The 25,486-nt window shown below is 45.4% G+C and overlaps 1 protein-coding gene across 1 annotated transcript in view; it reads right to left on the bottom strand.

Annotated features, from left to right (window-relative positions):
- LOC124605687 (prolow-density lipoprotein receptor-related protein 1-like) overlaps positions 1–23,222 on the bottom strand; it is a 203,620-nt gene extending 180,398 nt beyond the window's left edge. Inside the window, exons 1-2 of the mRNA XM_047137546.1 lie at positions 23,034–23,222; positions 6,098–6,395 (exon numbers count right to left, since the gene is read on the bottom strand). Of these exons, the coding sequence (XP_046993502.1) occupies positions 6,098–6,395 (298 nt within the window). The 5' untranslated portion in view covers positions 23,034–23,222. The remainder of the gene's footprint in view (positions 1–6,097; positions 6,396–23,033) is intronic.
- Positions 23,223–25,486: the final 2,264 nt, after the last annotated feature.

The raw sequence follows: 25,486 nt of genomic DNA, 5'->3' as shown, positions 1-25,486 counted from the left end.
TTGGTTCCATGCCACTTCGAGTTGCTGCATTGTGCCGGTCATGTATATATTGCTTGTCGCTAGTCGTCCCCGCTGGTGGAATTCGACTTGCCGTGGGCAGTGGTGAATGTTTTGGCTCAGTTTACTGCTTCGCTTTCTGGTCCTGTGGATCCATTCAGCGTACTAACTACCGTGTCCTCTGCTATGTGGCGTTATTTGGATACGGTATGGAAGAGCTTGTGGTCAGCACACAGCTCTGCCGGTAGCTGTGAACTTGCGAGACCTTGGAGCCGCTATTTCTCACTCAAGTAGCTCTTCAATTGGCATCGCAAGGGTGAATGAACACCGCTGCAGTTCTCCACCAAGTAAATATCCGGGGCAGTACCGGAAAGTAAACGAGGGCCTTCTGTGTGGCACTCAGACGCAACAGACCGCATCAAGGCTGTGAATGCGTGTGTATTTTATTATCATATAGTTCCTTCAGTTTTCTGTAACATAAAAGTACTGCCTCCACTGTCAGAGATACAACAAGCGAGAAAGGTCTGTTTCTTACAGAATGTCTCCTCATATTTTTATGAACAGAATCTGCTGCTATCTCCCCCCCCCCCCCCACCCCCCACCCTCACCCCATACCCACCGTCCAGCATATACAGTTACACGACCTGAATATCAGGATGATCACCACGTGACAAGATACAGCGTCAAAGGGACTGGGTATTTTTTCTGGAGCTACGACATCTTTTGCATTCCGAACGGAGGACGAGAATAAATAAAGAAGATGCGAAGGCGACAACGCCTGTTGCACAGTCGGATCGCAGTAAACTAGACAGTGAGCATTATATCAAAAGAAACCACAGCTGCGGTTTGGGCAGCTCGTAATATTTCATCTGCGTCCACGTTCCAGATGCGAGCGCGCGGCGGCTGGCCAGGCATCCAGTAAGGCACCGAGCGGCGCTGTCCCCGCCGGAGAACAAGTCAAAATAAAAGCAGCGGCGGCCGGGCCGGCGCCGCTCGGTGTCAAATCGCGTCCGGGTGAGGAATGGCTTCCGAGAAGAAATGGCCAGCAGGGGCGGGCAGCGGCCGGCCCCGGCCGCGGCTGCGGCCGTGCGTGCGCACGCGCACCGCGCGCTATTTGTAGCGGCCGCGCCAGATCCCATCTCCGGCGCGTCGCTCCGATTGGCGATTGATCCCGCGCCGCTCGGCCGTGATTTATGACGGGGAGGCGGCGAGGCACACGCTGCGGTGTCGTGTCGCGCCAGCCGGCCTAATGACGGGGAACGCGCGCATCGGAGAAGAGTCTGCGAGCCACGTCCTTCCCGACGACAAGCTGCGGCACTGGACATGCCGATGGCGCACCAGATAACGATTGTATCGGCGTACACAGACGTCAGCCGGAGGCATCGAAGGTCACTTTGCCAAGAGATCATTCCTGCATTCGAGCTTAATCGTGAAACAAATTTTCCCGCCTGATGGAGAGCTTCACACTTTTTTTCCATGAATGATTACGCTAAAATTGTAACGTATCATTCCCTGGGCGCGTCAGTGGGGCTGCGTCCTTTCCTGTTGGCTGTGTAGTACGGCAGAGCCTGTTTCCGGGAGGAAGGACGCTTTCTGCAACATGCAGTTCATTCTGTAATCCTCCTGAATGGGCTGCAGCCATTCCCTATTACGTTGGCTTACAGGCGAATGATTTTTCCGTTTTGTAGAAGAGTGCTATTAGCAGGGGGCATGAAATGGTCTACGCATATAATGAAGAAAGACGAACACCATGTACGCTCACTTTTTGTACAGCGATGAAAAAACGCATCGACAAAAAGTGATATAGAATAATGAAGTTTCGGGTACACATTTGTCTAAGTTACATATTTAAGTGATTAACATTGCAGTATCACAGGTTACATATTTAAGCGATTATCATGACAATACCACAGGTTAACGTAAGCACGAGAAAGCCACAACAAATGTGAAATATGCTGGTACGTTAATAACCATTGTAACCCCAGAAAGCTGAAAGCAAGAATGCAAATGTGCGTGCATTTTGTTGTATAGGTTTCGGATGTCTGCCTGAGGGATGGTTTTCCGTACCTGTTGCGCTTGGCCGGCTGGTGTGGGCGAGCGGTTCTAGGCGCTTCAGTTTGCAACCGCGCGACCGCTACGGTCGCAGGTTCGAATCCTGCCTCTGGCATGGATGTGTGTTATGTCCTTAGGTTAGTTAGGTTTAAGTTGTTCGAAGTTCTAGGGGACTTATGACGTCAGATGTTAAGTCCCATAGCGCTCAGAGCCATTTGAACCATTTGTTGCGCTTGGTCGGTCAACAAAGGCACGGTTAACGCTATTTGTGGACGAATCTGGAGTTGTCGTCCAATGATGTCCCATACGTGCTCGATTGGAGACAGATCTGGGGATGGAGCAGAAGGAAAGGTGACGTTGACACTCCGTAGAGCATGTTGGGTTACAACAGAGGTATGCGGGTGAGCGTTATCCAGTTGGAATGCTGTTCGTGAATGACAGCACAACAGGTAGAATCACAACACTGAGGTAAAACTTTTGTAGTCAGGGTGCGTGGAATAGCCACGAGAGTGCTCTTACTGTCATACGAAATGGCACCCGAGACCATGACTCCGCCGCCGGCCGCTTCAGTCTGGAACCGCGCGACCGCTACGGTCGCAGGTTTCAATCCTGCCTCAGGTATGGTTGTGTGTATTTTCCTTAGGTTAGTTAGGTTTAAGCAGTTCTAAGTTCTAGGGGACTGATGACCTCAGTCCCATAGTGTTCAGAGCCATTTGAACCATGAGTCTAGGTGTAGGTCCAGTGTGTAGCACGCAGAAGGGTTAGCTGGAAGCCCTCAGTTGGCCTGTTCCTGACCAACAAACGACCATCACTGGCACCGAGACAGAAGCAGTTTTCATCAGAAACCGCAGTAAGCCTCCACCCTCCCCTTGAAAGAGCTCTCGGTTGACACTCCTTGAAGCCGCAAAATGGCGTCGGTTTGGGGACAGTGGAATGCACGCTACAGGGTTTCTGGTTCGGAGCTGTCCTTGAAGTAACCGATATTTAACACCTCGTGTCACTGCGGTACCAATTGCTGCTGCAAAAGCTGTTACGATGCGCCACAGCCATACGCTGAACATGATGGTTTCCCCCTCTCTTTCACAAGTATACATTCACATGCCCATCGCTGCCAGCAGTCATGCACAGCGGATACATACCTGTCAAGTACCGGGTGATCAAAATGTCAGTATAAATTTGAAAACTGAAGAAATCACAGAATAATGTAGAGAGAGAGGTAAAAATTGACACACATGCTTGGAATGACATGGGGTTTTATTAGAACTAAAAAAATACAAACGTTCAAAAAATGTCCGACAGATGGCGCTTCATCTGATCAGAATAGTAATAATTAGCATAAGAAAGTAAGACAAAGCAAAGATGATGTTCTTTACATGAAATACTCAATATGTCCACCATCATTCCTCAACAATAGCTGTAGTCGAGGAATAATGTTGTGAACAGCAGTGTAAAGCATGTCCGGAGTTATGGTGAGGCATTGGCGTCGGATGTTGTCTTTCAGCATCCCTACAGATGTCGGTCGATAACGATACACTTGAGACTTCAGGTAACCCCAAAGCCAATAATCGCACGGACTGAGGTCTGGGGACCTGGGAGGACAAGCATGACGAAAGTGGCGGCTGAGCACACGATCATCACCAAACGACACGCGCAAGAGATCTTTCACGCGTCTAGCAGTATGGGGTGGAGCGCCATCTTGCATAAACATCGTACGTTCCAGCAGGTGTTTATCAGCCAGGCTGGGGATGATGCGATTCTGTAACATATCGGCGTACCTCTCACCCGTCACGGTAGCAGTTTTGCTGTTCAGCGCCATCTGTCGGACATTTTGTGAACTTTGTTTTTTTGTTTTGATTCTAATAAAACCCCATGACATTCTGAGCGTGTGTGTCAATTTTCACCTCACTATCTACATCATTCCGTGGTCATTAAGTTTTCAAATTTATACTGACTTCTTGATCACCCTGTATTTCTGCAATATAGCAGAAGGAACATCTAGCTTAACTTCAAATTTCGTGGAGCTCTTTGGAGGTTGCAAAGTCGAAAGCAGGCAGCCATCGCAGAGTGTATGAGGCAAGTCGTGTCATCTAACGGGCGGAGGTGGCGTCTTGAAGTAAGTTTCTCAAGTGATCCTTCCTGAAGTTGTCAATGAGGGTGTAGAATTCTCATTAACAATTTCACAGTTATCTAGGGAGAGATGCAGTTTAGTCACAAACTCGTCTAAGCAGGCGCACGATAACAACATTGTTATCAGTTTCTCGTTGTTTCATTATTACCTGTTGCAGGCGTCCAAGTAATGTTGTAAGTACTAGGTCACGAATTTAGGGGACTGCGATATGAAAATGTAGACAGTGTGATATGTGGAAATTTGGGTCGGTCTGGCGATCGTGCACAGATATCGGAAGTCGTTAAGATGACGGCTCGCGATAAGCGGGAAATCCGGGTTCGAATCCCGGTCTGACATAGATTTGTCATATGTCATTATTGGGTAGTAGACGTACACTTAATTCTGCCGGTGTCAAGGAATTCGCTGTCCGAAACAAAGTACACTACTGACGATTAAAATTGCTACACCATGAAGATGACGTGCTACAGACGCGAAATTTAATCGACAGGAAGAAGATGCTGTGATATGCAAATGATCAGCTTTTCATAGCATTCACAAGGTGCTGACATGAGGAAAGGTTCCAACCGATTTCTCATACACAAACAGCAGTTGACCGGCGTTCCCTGGTGAAAAGTCGTTGTGATGCCTCGTCTAAGGAGGAGAAATGCCTACCATCACGTTACCGACTTCGATAAAGGTCGGATTGTAGCCTCTCGCGATTGCGGCTTATCGTATCCCGACTGCTGCTCGCGTTGGTAGAGATCCAGTGACTGTTACCAGAATATGGAATCGGTGGATTCAGGGGGGTAACACGGAACGCCGTGCTGGATCCCAACGGCCTCGTATCACTAGCAGTAGAGATGACAGGCATCTTATACGCATGGCTGTAACGGATCGTGTAGCCACGTCTCGATCCCTGAGTCAACAGAAGCGGACGTTTGCAAGACAACAACCATCTGTACGAACAGTTCGACGACGTTTGCAGCAGCATGAACTATCAGCTCGGAGACCATGGCTGCAGTTACCCTTGACGCTGCATCACAGACAGCAGCGCCTGCGATGGTGTAGTCAACGACGAACCTGGATGCACGAATGAAAAACGTCATTTCTTCGGATGAATCCAGGTTTTGTTTACAACATCATGATGGTTGCATTCGTGTTTGGCGACATCGCGGTGAACGCACATTGGAAGCGTGTATTTGTTATCGCCATACTGGCGTATCTCCCGGCGTGATGGTATGGGGTGCCATTGGTTACACGTCTCGGTCACCTCTTGTTCGCATTGACGGCGCTTCGAACAGTGGACGTTACATTTTAGATGTGGCTCTACCCTTCATTCGATCCCTGCGAAACCCTACATTTCAGCAGGATAATGCTCGACCGTATGTTGCAGGTCCTGTACAGGCCTTCCTGGATACAGTAAATGTTCAACTGCTGCCCTGGCCAGCACATTCTCCAGATCTCTCACCAACTGAAAACGTCTGGCCAATGGAGGCCGAGCAACTGGCTCGTCATAATACGCCAGTCACTACTCTTGATGAACTGTGGTATCGTGTTGAAGGTGCATGGGCAGCTGTACCTGCAGACGCCGTCCAAGCTGTATTTGACTCAATGCCCAGGCATATCAATGCCGTTATTACGGCCAAATGTGGTTGTTACGGGTACTCATTTTTCAGGATCTATGCACCCAAATTGCGTGACAATATAATCACACGTCAGTTCTAGTATAATATATTTGTCCAATGAATACCCGTTTATCATCTGCATTTCTTCTTGGTGTAGCAATTTTAATGGGCAGTAGTGTATGTTAATGTTGACCAAGCACTTCCGGCTCCACGTTCGCTGCGGTACTGGAGGACCAGTAGTACAGCTTCCAGTACACGCGACTCTGCAGCAGAATTGGCCGGACTGTAACATAGGAGAAGTGTCCGCGCCACTCACTTGTGTACATGTAGAGCCAGGCGCCGGCCACGACGAGGGAGGCGAGCGCGGCGGCGATGAGGACGGCGGCCCCGAGCAGCGCGTTGCGCCAGCCGGCGGCGTGCGGCGCCTGCTGGTTGTGGCGGTGGTGGTGGAACGGGTTGCCGGCGCCGGCGGCGAACGACAGCTTCCAGGCGGCGCCCAGCGGCCCGCGCCGCTTGCTGAGGCGCGCCTCGGACAGGGGATCCCCCGCGCCGCGCCCGGACCGCCGCAGGTTGCGCCGGTTGTCCATCGACGGCCGCGGCGACGGCTGCGACATCTGCAACGCGCGAGCACGCAACCGCTCAGCCCCACAGCCGTTCACACGAGATTCGGCAACGTCTAGTGGCTAAGAGGGACGTCGTCAGCATCTTTCTGAGACAAGGGAAGTGACTCAACACGGCCAACTGATTCGGCTAATGCTTGGCAGAACGCTTGTGTACCACCTAAAATGTAGGACCAAAATACAGGGTGACAATTATTGTTGAACTATACGAAATAAAATCGTCGTAACTTATGGACGGTTTGCGTCAGGACGTTCAAACTGCACAGTTGGCCGCGAGGTATGATGGGAATAAGTATGATCTGTATGATCTGTATGATCTGTATGAGTTTGTTGAGCGACGAGCCCGCTTTCATTTGGATGGTTTCGCGAACAAGCAAAATTGATGCATTTGGGGGACTGAGAATCCACATTTCGCGATCGGTAAGTCTCTTCGCCCTCAACCGGGGGCTGTGTGGTGTGCAGTGTTCACTCACGGAATAATCGGTACGATATTCCTTGATGGAACTGTGACTACCGGGCGGTACGAGACCCTGGTTTCGACAAGATGTGGTTCATACAAGACGGAACCCAAATCCATCGAAGCAGGAGAGCGATGTCCTGGAGGAGCACTTTGGGGATCGCATTCTGACTCTGTGGTACCCAGAGACCACTGGCATGGGCCTCGATGGTCCGCCATATTCTCCGGATGTGAAACACATGGGACTCCTTTTTGTCGGGGTATATTAAAGACAAGGTGTTCCGCAATGACGCCAAAACCATTGCGGAGCTGAAAACCGGCATTCAGGAGGTCATCGACAGTATCGATATTCCGACGCTACAGCGGGTCACGCAGGATTTCTCTATTCGTCTGTACCACATCATCGTCAATGATGCCAGGCATATGGAACATATCGTAACCTAAATCCGAGTATCTGTAGTGACTATAAAGTTGAACTAAATAAGCCCTCGGTCGCAATTTTTAGTCTTTTTGACCAGGTTTCAACAATTCTATGAGTGCCTTCGTCAGAAATTAAATATTTAAAGTGGCCAATAATATAAGTGCAAACTTATGGGAAAAAGAATTTTTACGTAAGAGTAAGTACTGACTAACAGTACAAGAAAGAGGCACTACTTACATGTCACATATAAAATAAATGTCAAGTCAGAAAGGCTTTTATCACTTTTTTTTAAAGAATACATGAAAGGCGAGTCACTGTGGGTGTCCCATACCTATAAAGCCACAGGTAGCAACAGACTGACGCGCCCGCGTTAGCAAGTGCGGGCAGATGAACATTACAACAAGAGTGCCATCTAGTAGCCGTAGATATCAGTAGGCTACTTAACATTTAAAACAGACGGCTGAATGTTAAAAACAGACGGCTGAATGTTAAAAACAGACGGCTGAATGTTAAAAACAGACGGCTGAATGTTAAAAACAGACGGCTGAATGTTAAAAACAGACGGCTGAATGTTAAAAACAGACGGCTGAATGTTAAAAACAGACGGCTGAATGTTAAAAACAGACGGCTGAATGTTAAAAACAGACGGCTGAATGTTAAAAACAGACGGCTGAATGTTAAAATGAACACCATTTAGTACATGAATTCGCAGGCAAAGTTTTATTTAACAGCAGACATTTAACTTGCTGCTTATGTAAAAACATAGAAATACAGTTTGAAGACTGGAAACTGATTAACAGTACAAAAACAAGCAGTACTTACACGTCACGTATAATATTGATTTTATACGTGATGTGTAAGTACTGCTTGTTGGGTTTGGGTTTTTGAGGTATTTGACGGGGGGGGGGGGGGGGGTCGAGCTTCTAGGAAGGTAGCTTGATGGTCTGAGTTTAGATGGATTAGAGGCAGAAGTTTCATTGGAGTATCATACGTGGAAATTTCAATGTTGGGTCGGGAGGGATCGAACCTACGGATTTAATTAGGTCATGGGGTAAGCTTTCTGCTGAGACATGTGCGGGATTTTCGGGATGTTGTGTACTGTGTATGTTACCGTGATGGGTTGGAAGCAGGGCGCGTCTACTGCTATTCTAAAAAATCTGTTCTGCAGAGTCTGAACTTTGTTATGAGCATCGGCTGCGTTGGCCCAAATTTTTGACGCGTAGCTAATGAAAGGGAGTATGAATGTCTTGAAGCGTCAAATTTTCATCTTACGTGTAAACATGCGAGAACGTAGAGACTGCTCGAGGAGAGAGAGGTGGGGTGGACCAAGCCCCGCCTCTCGCTTGCAGTGCTGCCAGTTTACGTTCAGGTTTTGTGCTTCCGCGACAGCAGAACTGACACACAGTCAAAGGGATCGCCTATCCTCCTGGTGTTGTGGGAGTCTTACCCGAACCTCATGATGGATTAGGATTGTCTCTTCGCTCATTTCAAAACAAGCAAGCAACGAGCAATGCACAACCCAGAGCAAAGCGGAGTACACAAAGCATTTGGTAACGCCTAAAGAGCAACTGGCAGCTGAGGTCGGCAGTGTCGTAAACAAGCTGTACAGGGCGTAACAGAATGATGTTTTAAGAATTCGCGAGACTGTAGATGACGGAAGTTTGAACGTTTTGATGGAAGGAACCTACAGCCCGAAATCTGAAAAAGTTTCTAGAGCACTATGATCTATCAACGCATTAGATAGGCTAAATGAAACGCCAGATTAGTGTGATTTGGAAAATGTTTATTAACGGAGTACAAACAAATACTGTGAACCGAATCTGTGGCTTCACTATGTAAGTAAATGTTCAGCTTCGTTACATAATGTGCAATGACGAATCATGTTCTCCCTGTTGACTGTATGATGCCGCGCTCTCGTCTAATGTAATCACACGCTGTAAAGACGCGCTCAGCAAACTCGGGTAGTGTTCCTACTGGTGTTCAGTACACAGGTTACTCCACATATCCGAGAGGAAAAAGTCAAGACGGCTGAGGTCAGCGGAGCCCACAGACCAGACGGCTGGTAATCCGCTTTCGATTACACACTGCCCGAAGTCGTCCGAGGTATGATGTGGCACCAAGATAAAGGTTCATGGAGCAACATCTTTCTGGAACCACAAACTAGTGCGCAGTTCTACGTGAACGGCTTCCGTAAGTTCAGGCGAGGTATTGTCCAGAACGTTCAAATACCATGCACCACTCAAACGATTTGATAAGCTGATGGTCCAGGAAGGTGATCTCCGAGAACTGCAGCGCAGATATTGACTGGCAATCTCACATGGTAACTTCGCCTAAGGGTAGTACTTCGGTTTTTTAATTACGTCATGGTGGCCATATGTTTCTGAAATGACCGCGTTAAACTGTCCGCATGATACAGAGAAGAGACGAAATTTGAGTGTGTAGTCCACTAAACATTTTTTCATCTGTTTAGAACAGATCTACAGAAGGACGAAAACGCACAGAGGGAATCAAATAAGTAAAGTAATTGATAAAATCTTTACAGAAAGCGTTTATCATGTACTATCCAGGAATACCAAGTATTCGATGGTTAATAAAACAGGTTATTTAGCCTAGCCAAGTGGTGGTGATAACTGAAATACGGCTCTGCAAGCTAGAAAAAGGAATTAAAAACTTTTCTGTGTGTCCAATATCTGGCGGCCAGACGGAGCCCGCAATTGGAGGTTCCGGAAGAACTGATACGACAAAGATTGTGGTGATATTTTTGCCCTAAACATAATCACGTGGTAATTTACACACGTCCCTTTTGATGTTTAATTTCCAGTTATAAAATAACGTAACGTGCAATGCCGAATTTTAAAACTGAAACCATTTTCAACATTTATGGCACGTTAACATTAGTGAAACACGTAGCAACTCATAACTTTGAGTAGGTCAGTGAGGCATGAACGGGTAGTGAACTGGCAGTGCACTGCTCGCGAAACGGGAATCTGAGTTGAAGTCTCGGTCCGATGTTCACAGCATCATACTCTCACCTACACAATACAAACATTTCATCTGTGAATCTGCTTTGGTTGTGAAGCTTTAGGTCATTATTACTGAGAAAATCAGACAGCTGGACAGTACAAATAAAATAGAATCTTCACTGTTCAAGATGAACTAGAATAAAATAAACATTAGAAAAATAGAAGAAAATGTAAGTAAGTGCGGAGTGCAATCTTTGCTGACGTGAGTAAACGCGGCGGAAACTCATGTGGGAAGAAAGGTAATCTTATCTAATAACCAGTTCGGTCTTGATACAGAGGCTTGCAGACAGCTTTTACTAAGAAAATGTGTTAAGATTCCAATCATATCACATGTTTGGCAATAACAGTACGTACGTAAGTGAAAACAAATCAGGAAATAAGCTCAGTTGTGAAAAAATGGTTGGCTTTTGCTTATTGTAGGTTTATTGGCAAACTGTAGTTTGTTTGCGAAAGACGTTGCTTATAAAGTACATGTACTAAGAATACTGAAGTGTACGAAACCCGTGCTATTTCTAAGAGACCCAGTATGAAGGAGGGCGACGAGCATGGTCCCTACAAAAATATTGGAAAATTTGACCTTTGAGTCAATGTAAGACAGACTGAGTTTAAGAAAAAATTGTAAAACATCCATGACTCTTAGTTCAAGACGGGAAACACTAATTCTTCATCCCTTACGTATCTAATAGGAAGATAACGTGAAGATATAAATGACTAATAATAATCGGCCAAACGATATTGAAATAATAATTCCTACAACTTTCCAAGCGCGAGCGGAAAGGTAAGAAACCTTAGTACTAGGTGCAATAAATAATGTACCTTGTTAGTTATTCACAATGTACACAAGTGGGTTTTTTAAATGCACGGTACCTAAAACAGTGAGTTACGAGTTTTATTGCTGATACTGAATGCTCACACTGCAACAAACATGTTTTCAGTAACTTATGTTGCAGAGACGACTAAATGAAAAGAAGTGTGTAACGAAGAAGGTAGGGCTACAAAGAAACCTAACTTCCTAAAGTAATACAGCAGCATACTCGTTTACCTACAGAGGAAAACAAGCAGCCAGTATCAACAATAAGAAACGTTACGTAAGTGCGTGTAATAACTGCGTTTATGTATAACTTTGTTTGCCAAGGATTTCCTTCGTGTATTCGTCGCTCGATGTAGTATTATTAAGAAAAAAATGTAGGTTCGTTGTCCAGTCGACAGCGAGGAAATTAAAAACGGGCCAGAAACGCGAGGATAGTGAATATGTTCTGTTCCACAGTACAGAGAGACAGCACAGTAAACAAGCGTCAGCAGTGACGTTACGAACATTCGGCGAAACACTGATGGCCACACATCGGCTCAAGAGAAGGCACCAAACAGCTTCCAACCTCAAAGACTCATACTAGTTACTATACTGAACCTATCGACACCATTAGTTTGCTGCAACTCGAGACATTAAAATGCCGAACATAAGCCACTAATAAAAATCAATATGAGTAGAACACGCTCCATAACATTAAGTAGATTTTTGTCATGGATCACATTCGTTGGTTTTCTACATGATACGTACCTTGCACTACAATAAGATCAGCCTGCCACAAGACCTAAACTGCAAAAGTAGTATAGAAGCCAAATAAATGTTGCCGGTATTCCGCTCCATCTTTGTTTGTCCACGCACGACGCTACACAGCAAACTATAATTATGTTGCGTCCGGTATCAGCAGGTTCAACAGACCCGTTCATCGAAAGCATAATTATATTTACAGCGTTGTGGGTACACATCACATACGCAGGTAACATGAAACGCCTAAATTTGTATGTTTGGTAGCTGGTCGACGCACGCGCGCGGCTACACACGTACACACACAATCGGTAAACTGAACACAAGAAATCAGCTAATGGGACACCAATGAAGTGCAAAGCTGGTTTGGTATACTAAACAGAATCTGCAAATGCGTAAGAGGACGACTCAGAAAAATCGGACACACGCGGCTGCACTATTAATTGCGGAACAGTTGAATCGCAATTTTGGATGTGTAGTGAGGAGCTGTGTTCTACGCACCTCGGTGGGGACGGCATGGTAGGAGGGGCCGACCACGCCCCCCTGCGGCTGCTTGCTCTGCATGGGCGCCTTGCCTGCTACTGCCGTGGCCGCCGCTGTTATCTTACGTCTGCTGCGCCGCCGCAGATGCGCGCTCGCTGTTAGCATGGGCCCGACAATCGACGCGCTAAACTGCCTGCCGTCAACGTCACTCGCGGCCGCAGAGCCTGTCCTGCCGTCTCGTGTTGTGACGCGCCGTCGCAGCTGCTGCGTGACACGTGACACGTCTGACGGCCGCGCCAAAATCGAATATAATTGCAAATGTGTCACGGCGTGCATGTTTGGGGAGGCCGAACGGCGCTTTAAACACAAAAACATGCTGACGTGTATAGCGGCAACGTTGGTACGAGGAAGTTGGACGCCAAAACGGATGGAAACATTGATCTCGAGAACTCTTATTCAGCTGCTCATTTTAAACGTTTTCTGGGCGTAATGTGAACTCATACAGAATTTAGGCTATTGCACTGTGGATTTTTTCCGCAGTGCAACGTATGGTAAAGTATGTTGTAGAAGATGTCCCAGGAGGAACGGTCAATATTAAGGAATATTACAGCAACGATCATTCGAAGCAAAAAGGTCTAGTAAACATGGGCCCTAAAATGCATATCTCAAGAGGTAAGAACACTTCTTCTGTAGAACAGACGTGTTCATAGCAACGAAGATGGGAAATCGCTCATAGATGTTAAGATTTGCACTTTATGGTCCATGTTTACCGGGCATATTATTCTTGTTTTGGTGCAAACTACCACCTTTCAAAATATGGAAACCGAAGAACCTTCAGCAGAAGCTGTTCTCTTACCGCTCTTGATTTTGCACAACTGGGGAAGTAAATACATTAGTAGTTTTCCTAGATTTCCTGCTTTGAAACTGACGAAAAGCTATATTATCAGTATTCAGCTGTTTTGTTTCAATATTGCGTTGTTTGACCTGTGAAGGACACAGTTATATTATTGAGAAGCGATTATTGGCTTGTGTGAGTACACGAATATCAAAGACAAGGCAAACAATGACTGAGATAATGGGTGCGTTTAGTGTTCGTATAGGTAGGTTCCCACCTCATGAAGCAACAATACACGACTGAAAAAAAAGTGGTTTTGCTTCCGGCAATGACGAAGACAGGCCGTGTGGACGTAAGAAAACGCTAGTGCAAACGGGTGCCGCTGCTGTTCAATCAACTGAGCACCCTCCAACGAAAGCCATTCGCAAAAGAGCAGCTGATCTTTACGTGCTACAGTACTACAGTCAACGACGAGTGAACACATTAAAGAGATTTGGAAACGAAAGGATTTAGACGGATCTTTGTAAATACATTATCTGGCGACATGGAACAGCCAGTTTTAGCTTGCCGTGCTCTGTTGACACAATTTACAATCGCCATGTCTCTCACAAGATCGTTATTTTCTGAAGAATGTCCGATATATCGTTGTTCCGAAGGAGGAATGTGGTTTTCTGTGTAAGGAACATCCCCACTATCTGCAACATTTGTAAAGGAACACGCCTCATGTTGTGGACACGTATGTCACCACGATACCTTTTTAGATTTCTTCGTATTCTTATCACGGCATCTTGCAAACATGGTTAATACCTCAGATTGAAGAAAATGGAATTATGGTTCATGTGCGGTTTCAGCAGGACACAGCTCTACTACACTTTGCTACTTAGATGCGTAAGTTCCATCATGAGCTTTTTCGAGGCCACTGGATTACGCGCGGTTCAGCAATACCTCCAGCACCAAAAACCGTCACCAAGAAATCTGCACCTTACGACGCCAGAGAACTCATTGAGAAGAACAGTGAAGTCCTAATTGGCTCGAAGTTGTTACAAGACTGATGAAGAGTCGTGCGAAAATATTCAGGAAGCTATATGCTGTGTATACGGTCATACGCCGCTATCCGTAGTTCGCCGGTGGCAGGCTTTTGTTCATATGCACACGCTTAAGAGAGGGTTGCCGCCCGAAATCAGTCGGGGAAGTCTCAGCGAAGTCGCTCTTCGGGGCATGGAGCAGAGCTTTGTGATAAATGTTGTTCTATGTTTGCAGTGAGCAATTAATTATCACTGCGTGTAAGAGTACGCCACATGACGGTACATGAGACGCGCTACAGCGTTTTTTAACAATTTGAGTGGGACGAGATTTCTATTCGCGAATATCTGCCTCTGTGTGTTGACTACAACCATGTGCGCCGAACTGTGAACTGAACCACAAATGGAAAACGTGAAAGTACTGTGTTGTCCGAGGTATGCTTGTCGCGAACTTACACACAGGTATCTCACGAACTGAGTGGTTATCGCGACAGATAAGATATCGTCAAGCTCACGAGAAATGAGGCGCTAGACTTGTGATCTGGCTGTGACACAGGTTATGGGTAAATTCGTATGCCATGACTGCAGCGCTCTTAACTTACCCTGTAATCCTACCGGGAAAAGGGGATCTACACTTTAACATGGAATCTATCGTTGAGAAGTGGAGGTTAGCTTAAAGGCAGACTGAGAAATTTCGGTATCTGACCGAGATTCGACTCCACGACCTTAAGTTGTCCTCCTCTAAGCTCGTACCACCAACTAGAGAGGTTGTAATGTGCATATAATATTAGCATGTCACGAGTGTAGCCAAGTGAAGTAATATTTCGGAATAGAAATCAAGTTCTACCAGAGCAGTCTAACGTTGAAGAGTAGAGCAGGAGTAGGACCACTTCCCTCCGTGTTGAAGTGTTGCTTGAACATTATAGGATTTGCAGCACTGGTGATGCCACAGAGGGAGAAGAAGTAGGCCAGGAAACTACAAGAAAGACTTAGGCCACGGTCGTTAAGCGTTCCTGTCACCTACTTACATTATTAATCTTGTATATATAGAACGGAAATTTTAAGTTGACAAACTAGAATAACTCGAAAAATAAGCTTCACACGAAAAAATTTTTAGAATCCGGAGTTGATTATTTTCGAGGGGGACATCTGCTGGTGCTAAACCCCCTGGGAGTGAGGCGGGAGGCAACTTAAAAATTTCAAGTGGGAACCCCCATTTTTTATTGCAGAATCAGATTGTACATAAAAAACTACGTACATTTTGTCTTAAACATTTGTTTTGATTCTTGGTAGTTGTCACTGTAATTCAAGAAAATCCGTGTTCTCATTTTTGCGTGGAAAATGGTTACGGATAAATGAAAAATACTTATTTACTTCGTAAATTTTGATTCGCTAAAACTGAAACTTCCCTCTCTCCCCATAGGATGGGGTTTAAGAGAGAGAGAGAGGAACTAGAGTTCTGCAAATGTTGACCCAAATCTGCAGACAAAGTAATATTTGGGTCAACATTTGTAAAACTCTAATTCCTCTCTCTCTCAAATCCCACCCTATGGGGAGAGAGGGAGAGTTTTAGTTTTAGCGAATCAAAATTTACGAAGTAAATAAGTATTTTTTATTTATCCGTAACCATTTTCCACGCAAAAATGAGAACATGGATTTTCTTGAATTACAGCACCAACTACCAAGAATCAAAACAAATCTTTAAGACAGAATGTACGTAGTTTTTTAAGTAGAATCTGATTCTGAAATAAAAAAATGGGGTTCCCATTTGAAATTTTAAAGTTGCCTCCCGCCCCACCCCCAGGGGGCTGGGGTGGCGGGCTAATTTTAGTACCAGCAGATGTCCCCCTCGAAAATAATCAGATTTGGATTCTACACATTTTTTCGTGTAAAGCTTACTTTTCGAGTTATTCTGGTTCGTCAACTTAAAATTTACAACCTTTATAATGCTGTTTACCGTGCAGCGGGGCAATTACAGGCCCTTTGAAGTATAGCTCGTGAGATGCTTCTCAAGATGACTTAGAGAACATTAAGAAACCTGTGTAAGGCAGGATGTCGCTTCCCGAACGTGAGTGTCGTTTGGGATTGGACGTGTTCGGGAAGAAGAGAAGTACAGTAGTCGGTTGGCCTATGTGAGAGGTTCAAATGGCTCTGAGCACTATGGGACTTAACATCTGAGGTCATCAGTCCCCTATAACTTAGAACTATTTAAACCTAACTAACCTAAGGACATCACACACATCCATGCCCGAGGCAGGACTCAAACCTGCGACCGTAGCGGTCACGTGGTTCCAGACTGAAGCGCCTAGAACCGCTCGGCCACACCGGCCAGCTATGTGAGAGGAATTCCTCTCCTGACCATGCTGTTAAAATTTCCTTGGAGTAAGTAAATATATAAGTGTTATGAAGGGCAAATGGACAGTTACAGCGCATGAGCCAATTGTTCATTTGCACTTCATAATACGTATATATTGATCTTGATATGGTTCTCGTATTATTGGAAGCATCATTTTGACTATCTGGATGATTTTAAAATGGGTGCCCGCCCGAAACTCGTCATCAAGTAAATAAAAACATGAAATTTGCAGCATTGGCTGGTTTGCAGTTGTTCTGACGAACAGAAGTTGCTGACCTGCAGTTATTCCAGTGTGCTGGAAATTCTTAATATTTGTGGTTTCCAGACTATAGCTATATCGGTAAAATCACCTCGGAGGAGTAAGCAAGGTTGCGCGGTAAACTGAAGCCGAGTGATCGGTGTGCTCACGTCTGTATGGGTGTCTCAGAGACAATCAATCGATAAAGTGAAGAGGCCAAGAATGCGTATATGGGTACGGGAGCTGGAGGAGTGGAGAGGTGGAGAGTGAAGTCTGTCGGTCTTGGCCTTCAAAGGGACGGTTGGAGAGTGCGCAGAGCAACGTCGGATGTTACGGCACGCAACAAAAAGGAAAAGACTGGGAATTCTGTGTGGAGTAACGAAAGCGGAGACAGCAGTGGAACTCTGTGTGCAGTGCTGAAGGCAGCTACTAGTTAGTTTACACTTGGGTCAAAGAACTCTGATCGGCAAAGGCCTGAAGTGTCTGTCTTTTCTTGTTGCTGTGACTAGTCTCCAGGAGAACCTATGAGTTACCAAGGGTTTTACTAACATTTAAAGTTTTAACAACTACTTAAGTTACGAAGCCAAGAATTGCTGGGCATTACTCTAAACAGAATGATGAATGCTCCTTTCGTAGCACTAAAAAAAGTGAGTATATCATGGCCAGAGTTAGCGGCGTAAAAGAAGGGAACTAGTTTTCCGAGTGATCTGGCAGCTTCAAAGACATTTATATCAAAACATTTTGATATATTCGCGCTTTTTTACTTGTCAGTATTATTCCCATCTCATGTAGTATAATGCATCGTGTCAAGTAAAGCAACGTGATATATGTCATGTCGTACAACATGATACGTGCCATCATATCATCCAACATGGCATCTGTCATGTGGAACAAGACAACGTGCCATTGAAGTTTAGGATGCATGCACCGGCATTCTGGGATAATTCCTATTGTAGAGGTATCCCACACTCTAGAAGCACATACATTTGCGTCTGTTTGTTTTTACACCTCTCGTCATACATGTAAAACCAGGTGAGTTTTAGGAATCTACTGCGCTGGTGGATTTAGCGTTAATTTGGAAAAATAAGCACGAATACGTCAGAATGTTTCTATTTAAATGTGTTAGAAACTGCCAGCTATTTTCCTCCCTTTACCTTCCTAACTCTGTCCACGACATATTCCCTTTTCTCATGCTACGATAGGAGCATTTTTCATGCTCGTTCACAACATTTACTCTATCGTAATTTTTACATTAGACCGCCATAGCTTGGCAACCGATGCAGATTTTTGTTGCCTCTGGTGACGACTGATCCGGTATAGGTTTTCTTAAAGTGCATGGAACTATGTTGCCTATATATTGGCAACGAATGAAGCTTTCACAAAATAAAAGGACAACAACTAGTTACATGTATGTGTGTACTTTCTTACAAGATCTGAACCGATTCGCGTAAGTTTGAAAGGTAGTAGTGGCGAGCGTGAAAAACTCACAAAACCGAAGGAAGCTAGATTTTTGAAAACGTGTTTTCAATTTAATTATAAGAATGCATTATTTATTTATTTATTTCATTCACTTTAAACCGTATGTGCGCATTCAGTTCGCGTAAGGATGAATTTTTCGTACTACATTTAGTTCGACTTTGAACCATCGTATCTCGACAATGGAAAAAAGGTTATTGGATAAAAATCTCGTTTTAATTTTATCCATTTAGCTACCTACATGGGAAGTTTGAACCGATTCATACAAGTTTAAAGAACGGAAGCGGAGCGCTTCAAAAACCTTCCACAAAAACATGTTTTCTGCACGTAAAATCCAAACGAAGCAAGATGTTTTTCAAAGGATTAAAACTTATCTTAAGCTTAGGTGCGATACATCGGTGGACCAAATTTGAACCATCAGTCTCGCTTTAGTCCAGAGTTATTTAAGGCTGACTCTTTTTGCACGTAAAATCCGAACAATGTCATTAAAATCTATCGCAACTTGAATTAATCGATTAGCACAATTTGCCTTCTCGCCAGCTTCTGTCCTTCGCTCAAACGTTGCTTAATGTACTTTAACATGCTCGAATGGCTATACAAATGGCGGCCAGTCCAGTGTGAACCAAAAACCTTTTACTCCGTGTTCCTAGCTCAGATAGGAACCGAGTCCCAAAAGACCCCACCAAACGGCGATTGCGCACGCTACTTTTTTGATAAGTATTTGTTTCAGCGCTTCAGCGTTGTAACGATAGTGCAAGTTTGAAATTAAATTTAATAACAGAGCCTACTGTTAATTTATATTGACGTGTCCTTGTTAGTAGTTAGTATCAACTGTCCTTAAAATGTTTCCAGGTGTTTTGTGTTATCACTGCGTTCCAGTACGTACTGTAATATTTGTGTGTGGCAGATGTAAGTAATCAGAAAATTTGTTCATTTAATTTTATTTATTGTTGAGTACTTCCCGCACTCGACAGCCCAAAATTCGCGGAAAATGAGCAGTCAGAAAAGCCTAATGAGCCACAGCTAATTACTCTTTTTCTCACGGGGTCAACATATTAGAGAGATATGTATGTGGGGTGTGCATTTTTCGGGTATGTCCGAAAGAACAGACATGTTTTATTCTGCAGCCGTGTATAATTTTTGTCCAAAGGAAATAAAGACATTAACTGCTATTAGGCATTGAAATACTTTCTACGAGGTGATTCAGAAAGAAGACCACAACTTTGAAAATTCGTATTTAATCAAAGAAACATTATGGAACCTTGGGTAATTAATCATCTGAAGGGTACTTAAAAAAGTTTTTTCTGTGGAAAACAAATTCATAAAGGTTCAATATGACCCAGACACGCGAGCGACGTCAACCCGATACTCGAACTCATTCCACACACTCCGTAGCACCTCTGGTGCACAGTTTGGATAGCTGCAGCTATTCTTTCTTTTAGTTCCTTAATGTAAACTGGTACAGGTGGTGGAAACCCAGTATCTTTAACATACACCCACAGAAAAAAAAAAAAAAAAATCACAGCAGGTTCGTTTAGGGCTTTTTGGCGGCCAATGACGAAGTCCTCTGTCACTAACTGCCTGGCGGCCGATCCGTTGATGTGGGTACCCTTTCGTTCAAATAGGCACTGACAGGTAAGTGCCAATGGGGTGGTGCCCCATCCTGCTGGAGTATGAATTGACGTGCTTCTTCTTCGAGTTGAGGGAACAACCAATTCTGCAACATTTCCAGATAGGTTGTTACAGTTGCACTTTCTTAGAAGAAAGGACCAAAAACTTTATTAGCTGAAATGGCACAGAAAACATTCAGCTTAGGTGAATCAAGTTCATGCTCAATTGTTTCCCGCGGATTCTCAGTGCCCTTACATACGAACATTGTGCCGATTGAATTTCCCTGTTGTGTGAAGTGTTGCTTCATCGTTAAACACTAGCTTCGAAATGAACCAGTCATCTGTTTCCATTTGCTCAAGGACAAACTCTCACAACTCGATTCTTTTCACATTATCAGGTTCGGAAAGGTCTTTAACCAATTGTAGACGATAAGGTTTCATTACTAATCTTTTCGTTAGGGCTCTCCAAATGGTCAGTTGCGGAGTTTTATGCGCTCTGCTAGCTCTAGGCTCCGAGCAAATGCTTCCTGAATACGACCAACATTTTCATCACTCGTGCGCGGTCGTCCGGGACTTTTCCCTTTGCACAAACACCCGTTCTCAGTGAATTGTTTATGCCAACGTGCGATACATCCCCCATCAGAAAGTTGAACACCATACTTGGTTTGAAATGTAGGCTGAACAACTGTCGTCGATTCACTTCTGCCGTACTCGATAACACAAAAAGCTTTTTGCTGAGCAGTCGCCATCTTTGCACCGACAACGGAAATGGAGGTTACGTGATCAACAGCGCTCCTAGCGATCAAATGAGCAACCAAATGAAACTTCAGAGCTTTCTTCAATCGACGACAGGAAGAGCGTAGCTCTCCTTTTCTTCTTTTCAGAGTTCTCGACTTTGGAAGTTGTGGTATTCTTTTTGAGGTAGCCTGTGTATCAATGCGGAAAGTAGTGTGTGCCGGAGCGAGACTCTTACCTTGATTTTTCCGTTTCTCGCGAACGGTAACTTTGACAGTCTCGGCCATTCGGATATGTTCTCAGACCGTGTCAAATTTCCAACTAACCTGCACACAACCGATGTAATGCCCCTGCCCATTATCCTCACTACTCTCAGCTATTCGCTGATTCCCGTAAGAGTTTGAGCGCGTTTGTGCATCTGCACTGAAGCAGTCATGTCCGAAAGGACAGACAGATCCTGTACACAACTAGGGCGGGGCAGCCCAGTGATCATTTCTATGCAAATGCGCGAACACGCTCTCACTCCTATGGGAATCAGCGCACCGCCGAGAGTAGTCAGGGTAATGGGCAGGGGCATCACTTCAGTCGTGGGTGGGTAATTTGGAAATTTGAATCGGTCTGGGAACATGTCCCCATGGCCGAGACGGTCAAGATGACCGTTCACGAGAACCGGAAAATTCCGGGCTCGAGTCCCAGTTCGACACAAATTTTCAACTTCTCGAATCGATGCACACATACATCAAAAAAAGTTTTGCATCACCCCGGTTCCCAGAACTCCTGAATATAGTGACTGTGGATATCGTATCACAGACACAATCCCTTCGACTGTTCAGAGATGTCACTAAACCCGCCCAAAGATGTAAATAACCATGAATGAGCAGCACCTATTAGACAGAGGGGGTCAGAAAGCCGATCAGTTCTACTCATCCCACCAGGAAGGAGGTACACGACTCGGGTTGTCTGTAGTCCAATGCCTAGACGGTCAATACCGCGGTTAGATTGCGTCCGCATTGTTACTTTGTGCCAGGAAGGGCTCTCAACAAGGGAAGTATCAAAGCGTCTCGGAGGAACCAAAGCGATGCTGTTCGGACATGGAGGAGATGCAGAGAGACAGGAACTGTCGATGACATGCCTCGCTCAGACCATGCAAGGGCTACTACTGCAGTGGATGACCGCTACCTATGGATTATGGCTCGAAGGAACCCTGAGAGTAATGCCACCATGTTGAATAATGCTTTTCGTGCAGCCACAGGATGTCGTGTTACGACTCAAGCTGTGCGCAATAGGCTGCATGATGCGCAACTTCACTCCCGACGTAAATGGCGAGATCCATCTTTGCAACCACGACACCATGCAGCGCGGTACAGATGCGCCCAACAACATGCCGAAAGGATCGCTCAGGATTGGCATCACGTTCTCCTCACCGATGAGTGTCGCATATACCTCCAACAAGACAATCGACGGAGACGTGTTTGAAGGCAACCCGTCAGGCTGAACACCTTAGACACACACTGTCCAGCGAGTGCAGCAAGATCGAAGTTCTTTGCTGTTTTGGAGTGGCATTATGTGTGGCTGACAAACGCCGCTGGTGGTCATCGAAGGCGAATTAACGGCTGTACGATACTCGAATGCCATCCTCCAACCGATAGTGCAACCACATCGACAGCGTACTGGCGAAGCATTCGTCTTCATGGACGACAATTCGCGCCCCCATCGTGCACATCTTGTGAAGAGTTCATTCAGAAGAACGACATCGCTCTACTAGAGTGGCCAGCATGTTCTCCAGACGTGAACCCTATCGGACATGCCTGGGATAGACTGAAAAGGGCTATTTATGGACGACGTGACCCACCAACTATTCTGAGGGATCTATGCCGAATCGCCGTTGAGGAGTGGGATAACCTGGACCAACAGTGCCTTGACGAACTTGTGGATAGTATGCCACGACGAATACAGGTATGCATCAGTGTAAGAGGACGTGCTACGGGGCATTAGAAGTACCGGTGTGTACAGCAGTGTGGTCCGACACTTCTGAAGGTCTCGCTGTACGGTGGTCCAACATGCAATACATGGTTTTCATGAGCAATGAAAAGAGTGGAAATGATGTTTATGTTGATCTCTGTTCCAACTTTCTGTACAGGTACTGGAACTCTCGTAACTTTTTTTGATGTGTGTGTTTCAATGCCCAATGGCAGCTAATGTCTTTACTTCCTTTGGAACATATTATAGTGAGGCTGGGGGCTCAATTATTTAAAGTTATAGGTGTTGGAAGGGTTAGTATTAAGGGCAACCAAAAGAGATTAAATTTATGTATTTAGGTAGCTACGTTTAGGGTAGTACACGTCAGAATGATTCCTTAACCGGTCTCACATCAGAATTTCCGCAGCGGATGTGGAGGAAATGAAGTAGTGAGGTGTGTGCACTCACCAGCGCGGCGGCCTTGTGCAGCGGCGACGGCGGGAAGGTCTTGGCGACGATGGCGCTGACGGTGGAGAGCGGCGACGCGTCGGCCGCCTTCTTGGGGTCCGGCGAGGCGGCGGCGGGCAGCTGGAGGCGGCCCAGCAGCTCGCGCAGGCCGTGCCCCTGGGGGCTGGGGGCGGGGGCGGTCACCGGCGCGGGGGCGGAGGCTGGGCTGCTCGGCGCCTGCGGCTGCGCTCCGCCGCCGCCGAATCGCAGGTAGCCGGGGCCAGAGCGCGCGGGGGCGGCCGGCGGCGCCGGCGCCGGTACAGTGGCTGGGGCGGCGGGGGCGGGCGCGTGCACCCGGCACTCGCTCGGCGACAGGCTGGGAGAGCGCGCCAGCCGCGGCATCGCGCCGCACTCGTCGTTCTGGAACCCCGGGTTATCCATCTGTAAGCAGAGGCACGCCCACGTCAAGCACACAGCACAGCGCCAGTACTCAGCAGCAGTCCGCAGCTAACTGTATCAAGAAACGGCTAACCTACTTCATTCCAATTGAAGACTGCCTTTCTAACTCCTTCCAGAGCCAACGAAATTTTTATTTACAAAAAATGTTGTAATCTGCTCGTTAACAGTTACACTTCCATGGCAACCAACACAATAACACAACTAGCTCTTTATTCTCACAAAGGAATGGTCACTATCGACAGCAGATGTAAAATTGATTCCATATTTTCACTTTTCCTGAAAGTGTCGACACCATTCCTCACAAGCGATTTCTCATCATATTGTGTGTCTTGTGCAACTGGATTCGTGATTTTCTGTCAGAAAGCTTCGTAGTAATTGACGGAAAGTCATTGAGTAAAACAGAAGTAATACCTGGCTTTCCCCAAGGGAGTGTTACATGTCCTCAGCTGTTCCCGATCTGCATTAAATAATAAGGACACAATGCGAGCAGCCCTGTTAGATTGCTTGCAGACGGAGGAGGAGGAGGAGGAGGAGGAGGAATAAGAGATTAGAGTTTAAAGTCCCGTCGACAACGAGATCATTAGAGATGAGCTCGGATTAGGGAACAATGGGAAGGAAATCGGGCGTGCCCTGTCAAAGGAACCATTCAGGCATTTGCCTGAAGCGGTTTAGGAAAAGCGCGCCAAATCTAAATCAGTGTGGCCGGACACGGATTTGAACCGTCGTCCTCCCGAAAGCGAGTCTAATGTGCTAAGTTTGCAGACGGTACTGTAATTTACTGTCCAGAAAATGGATCAGGATACCAAAAACAATTGCAAAATGCTCTAGACACGAGGTCTGTACTTTTTATTGGCTGAATCCTTAGAAAATGCAACCGGTCTACTGAACAGAATGCATACACTACGCTTTTTCGTCCTCTACTAGATAGGACAGATAGAGGATTCCGAAGAAATGCAGCTCGTTTTGCATCATCGCTAAATAGGGGAGACAGTGATACGGATATATAAGCAATTTGGGACTGAAATCATTGGAACAGGATCTTAAAGAAAATTCTATCACCAACTTCCCTCAACGTGTCAAAATATTTTGCTGTTGCCAACCTACATAGGGAGAAATGATATCACAAGAAAATAAGAGAAATCAGAGCTCGCACGTGAAATTGAAGTGCTTGTTTTCCCCTGCACCGTTCGAGAGAGGAACGATAGGTAAATAGCTTGATGGTAGTGCGATGAACCCTCTGCCAGGTACTTAACTGTGAATTTCACACTAATCATGTAGATGTAGATATTACAGTTAAAACTGTATCCATGTCTTGAGGCAGCGTAACTCACCACGTGCAAATTACTTTCTCTATATTCGTCCAATATTTGAGAATTGAGAGAACTTGCTGGCTTACAGAAAAGTTTTACAGATATTTTCAAACATTTTCCAAACATTTGTTGCTGACACCTACCACAAAAGAATGAAAGGAAGAAAATTTAGCGCTTACTACAATTTCGCTGTTCGTACACGAAAATTTCCTCGCCAGACATGAAATTTTCATTTACTACTACTTTACTACTAACTCCGTTTGCAGCACTTCTGCAGACAGTATCCACATATACCACTGTCCATCCCTACAAAATCTTAGTATACGACCCATAAAAATAGCTTTTGGTGAAAACCGATCACAAATTATCCAGACTATACTCAGCCAGTGTCCCCTGTGTGAGCATTTAGCAACCTCAAGGAACTTTAAACATAAATTCATACCTTTTCTACAATTTTTCTCATTTACATGCTTAACGTCGAATACTGAACAAACTAACTCATCTGTAAATTTAAAAAAAAATTGGAGCTTTTTTATACGTGGGAGTTGTCAAAACATTTTAAATGATCGCGTTAGGGGGTTACTTGTTACTTCATGATCCTCTGCATCAATGAGACGAGGTCGTAGCGCATCTCACAACATATCCTTTTTTAAAGAAAGCTAATCAAAATATTAATAGAAAACAGAAGAAAAATATAAACGTATA

The sequence above is a fragment of the Schistocerca americana genome, chromosome 1, assembly GCF_021461395.2.
Source record: "Schistocerca americana isolate TAMUIC-IGC-003095 chromosome 1, iqSchAmer2.1, whole genome shotgun sequence".
NCBI lineage: Eukaryota > Metazoa > Arthropoda > Insecta > Orthoptera > Acrididae > Schistocerca > Schistocerca americana.
This window is presented reverse-complemented; position numbering and strand designations above follow the sequence as displayed.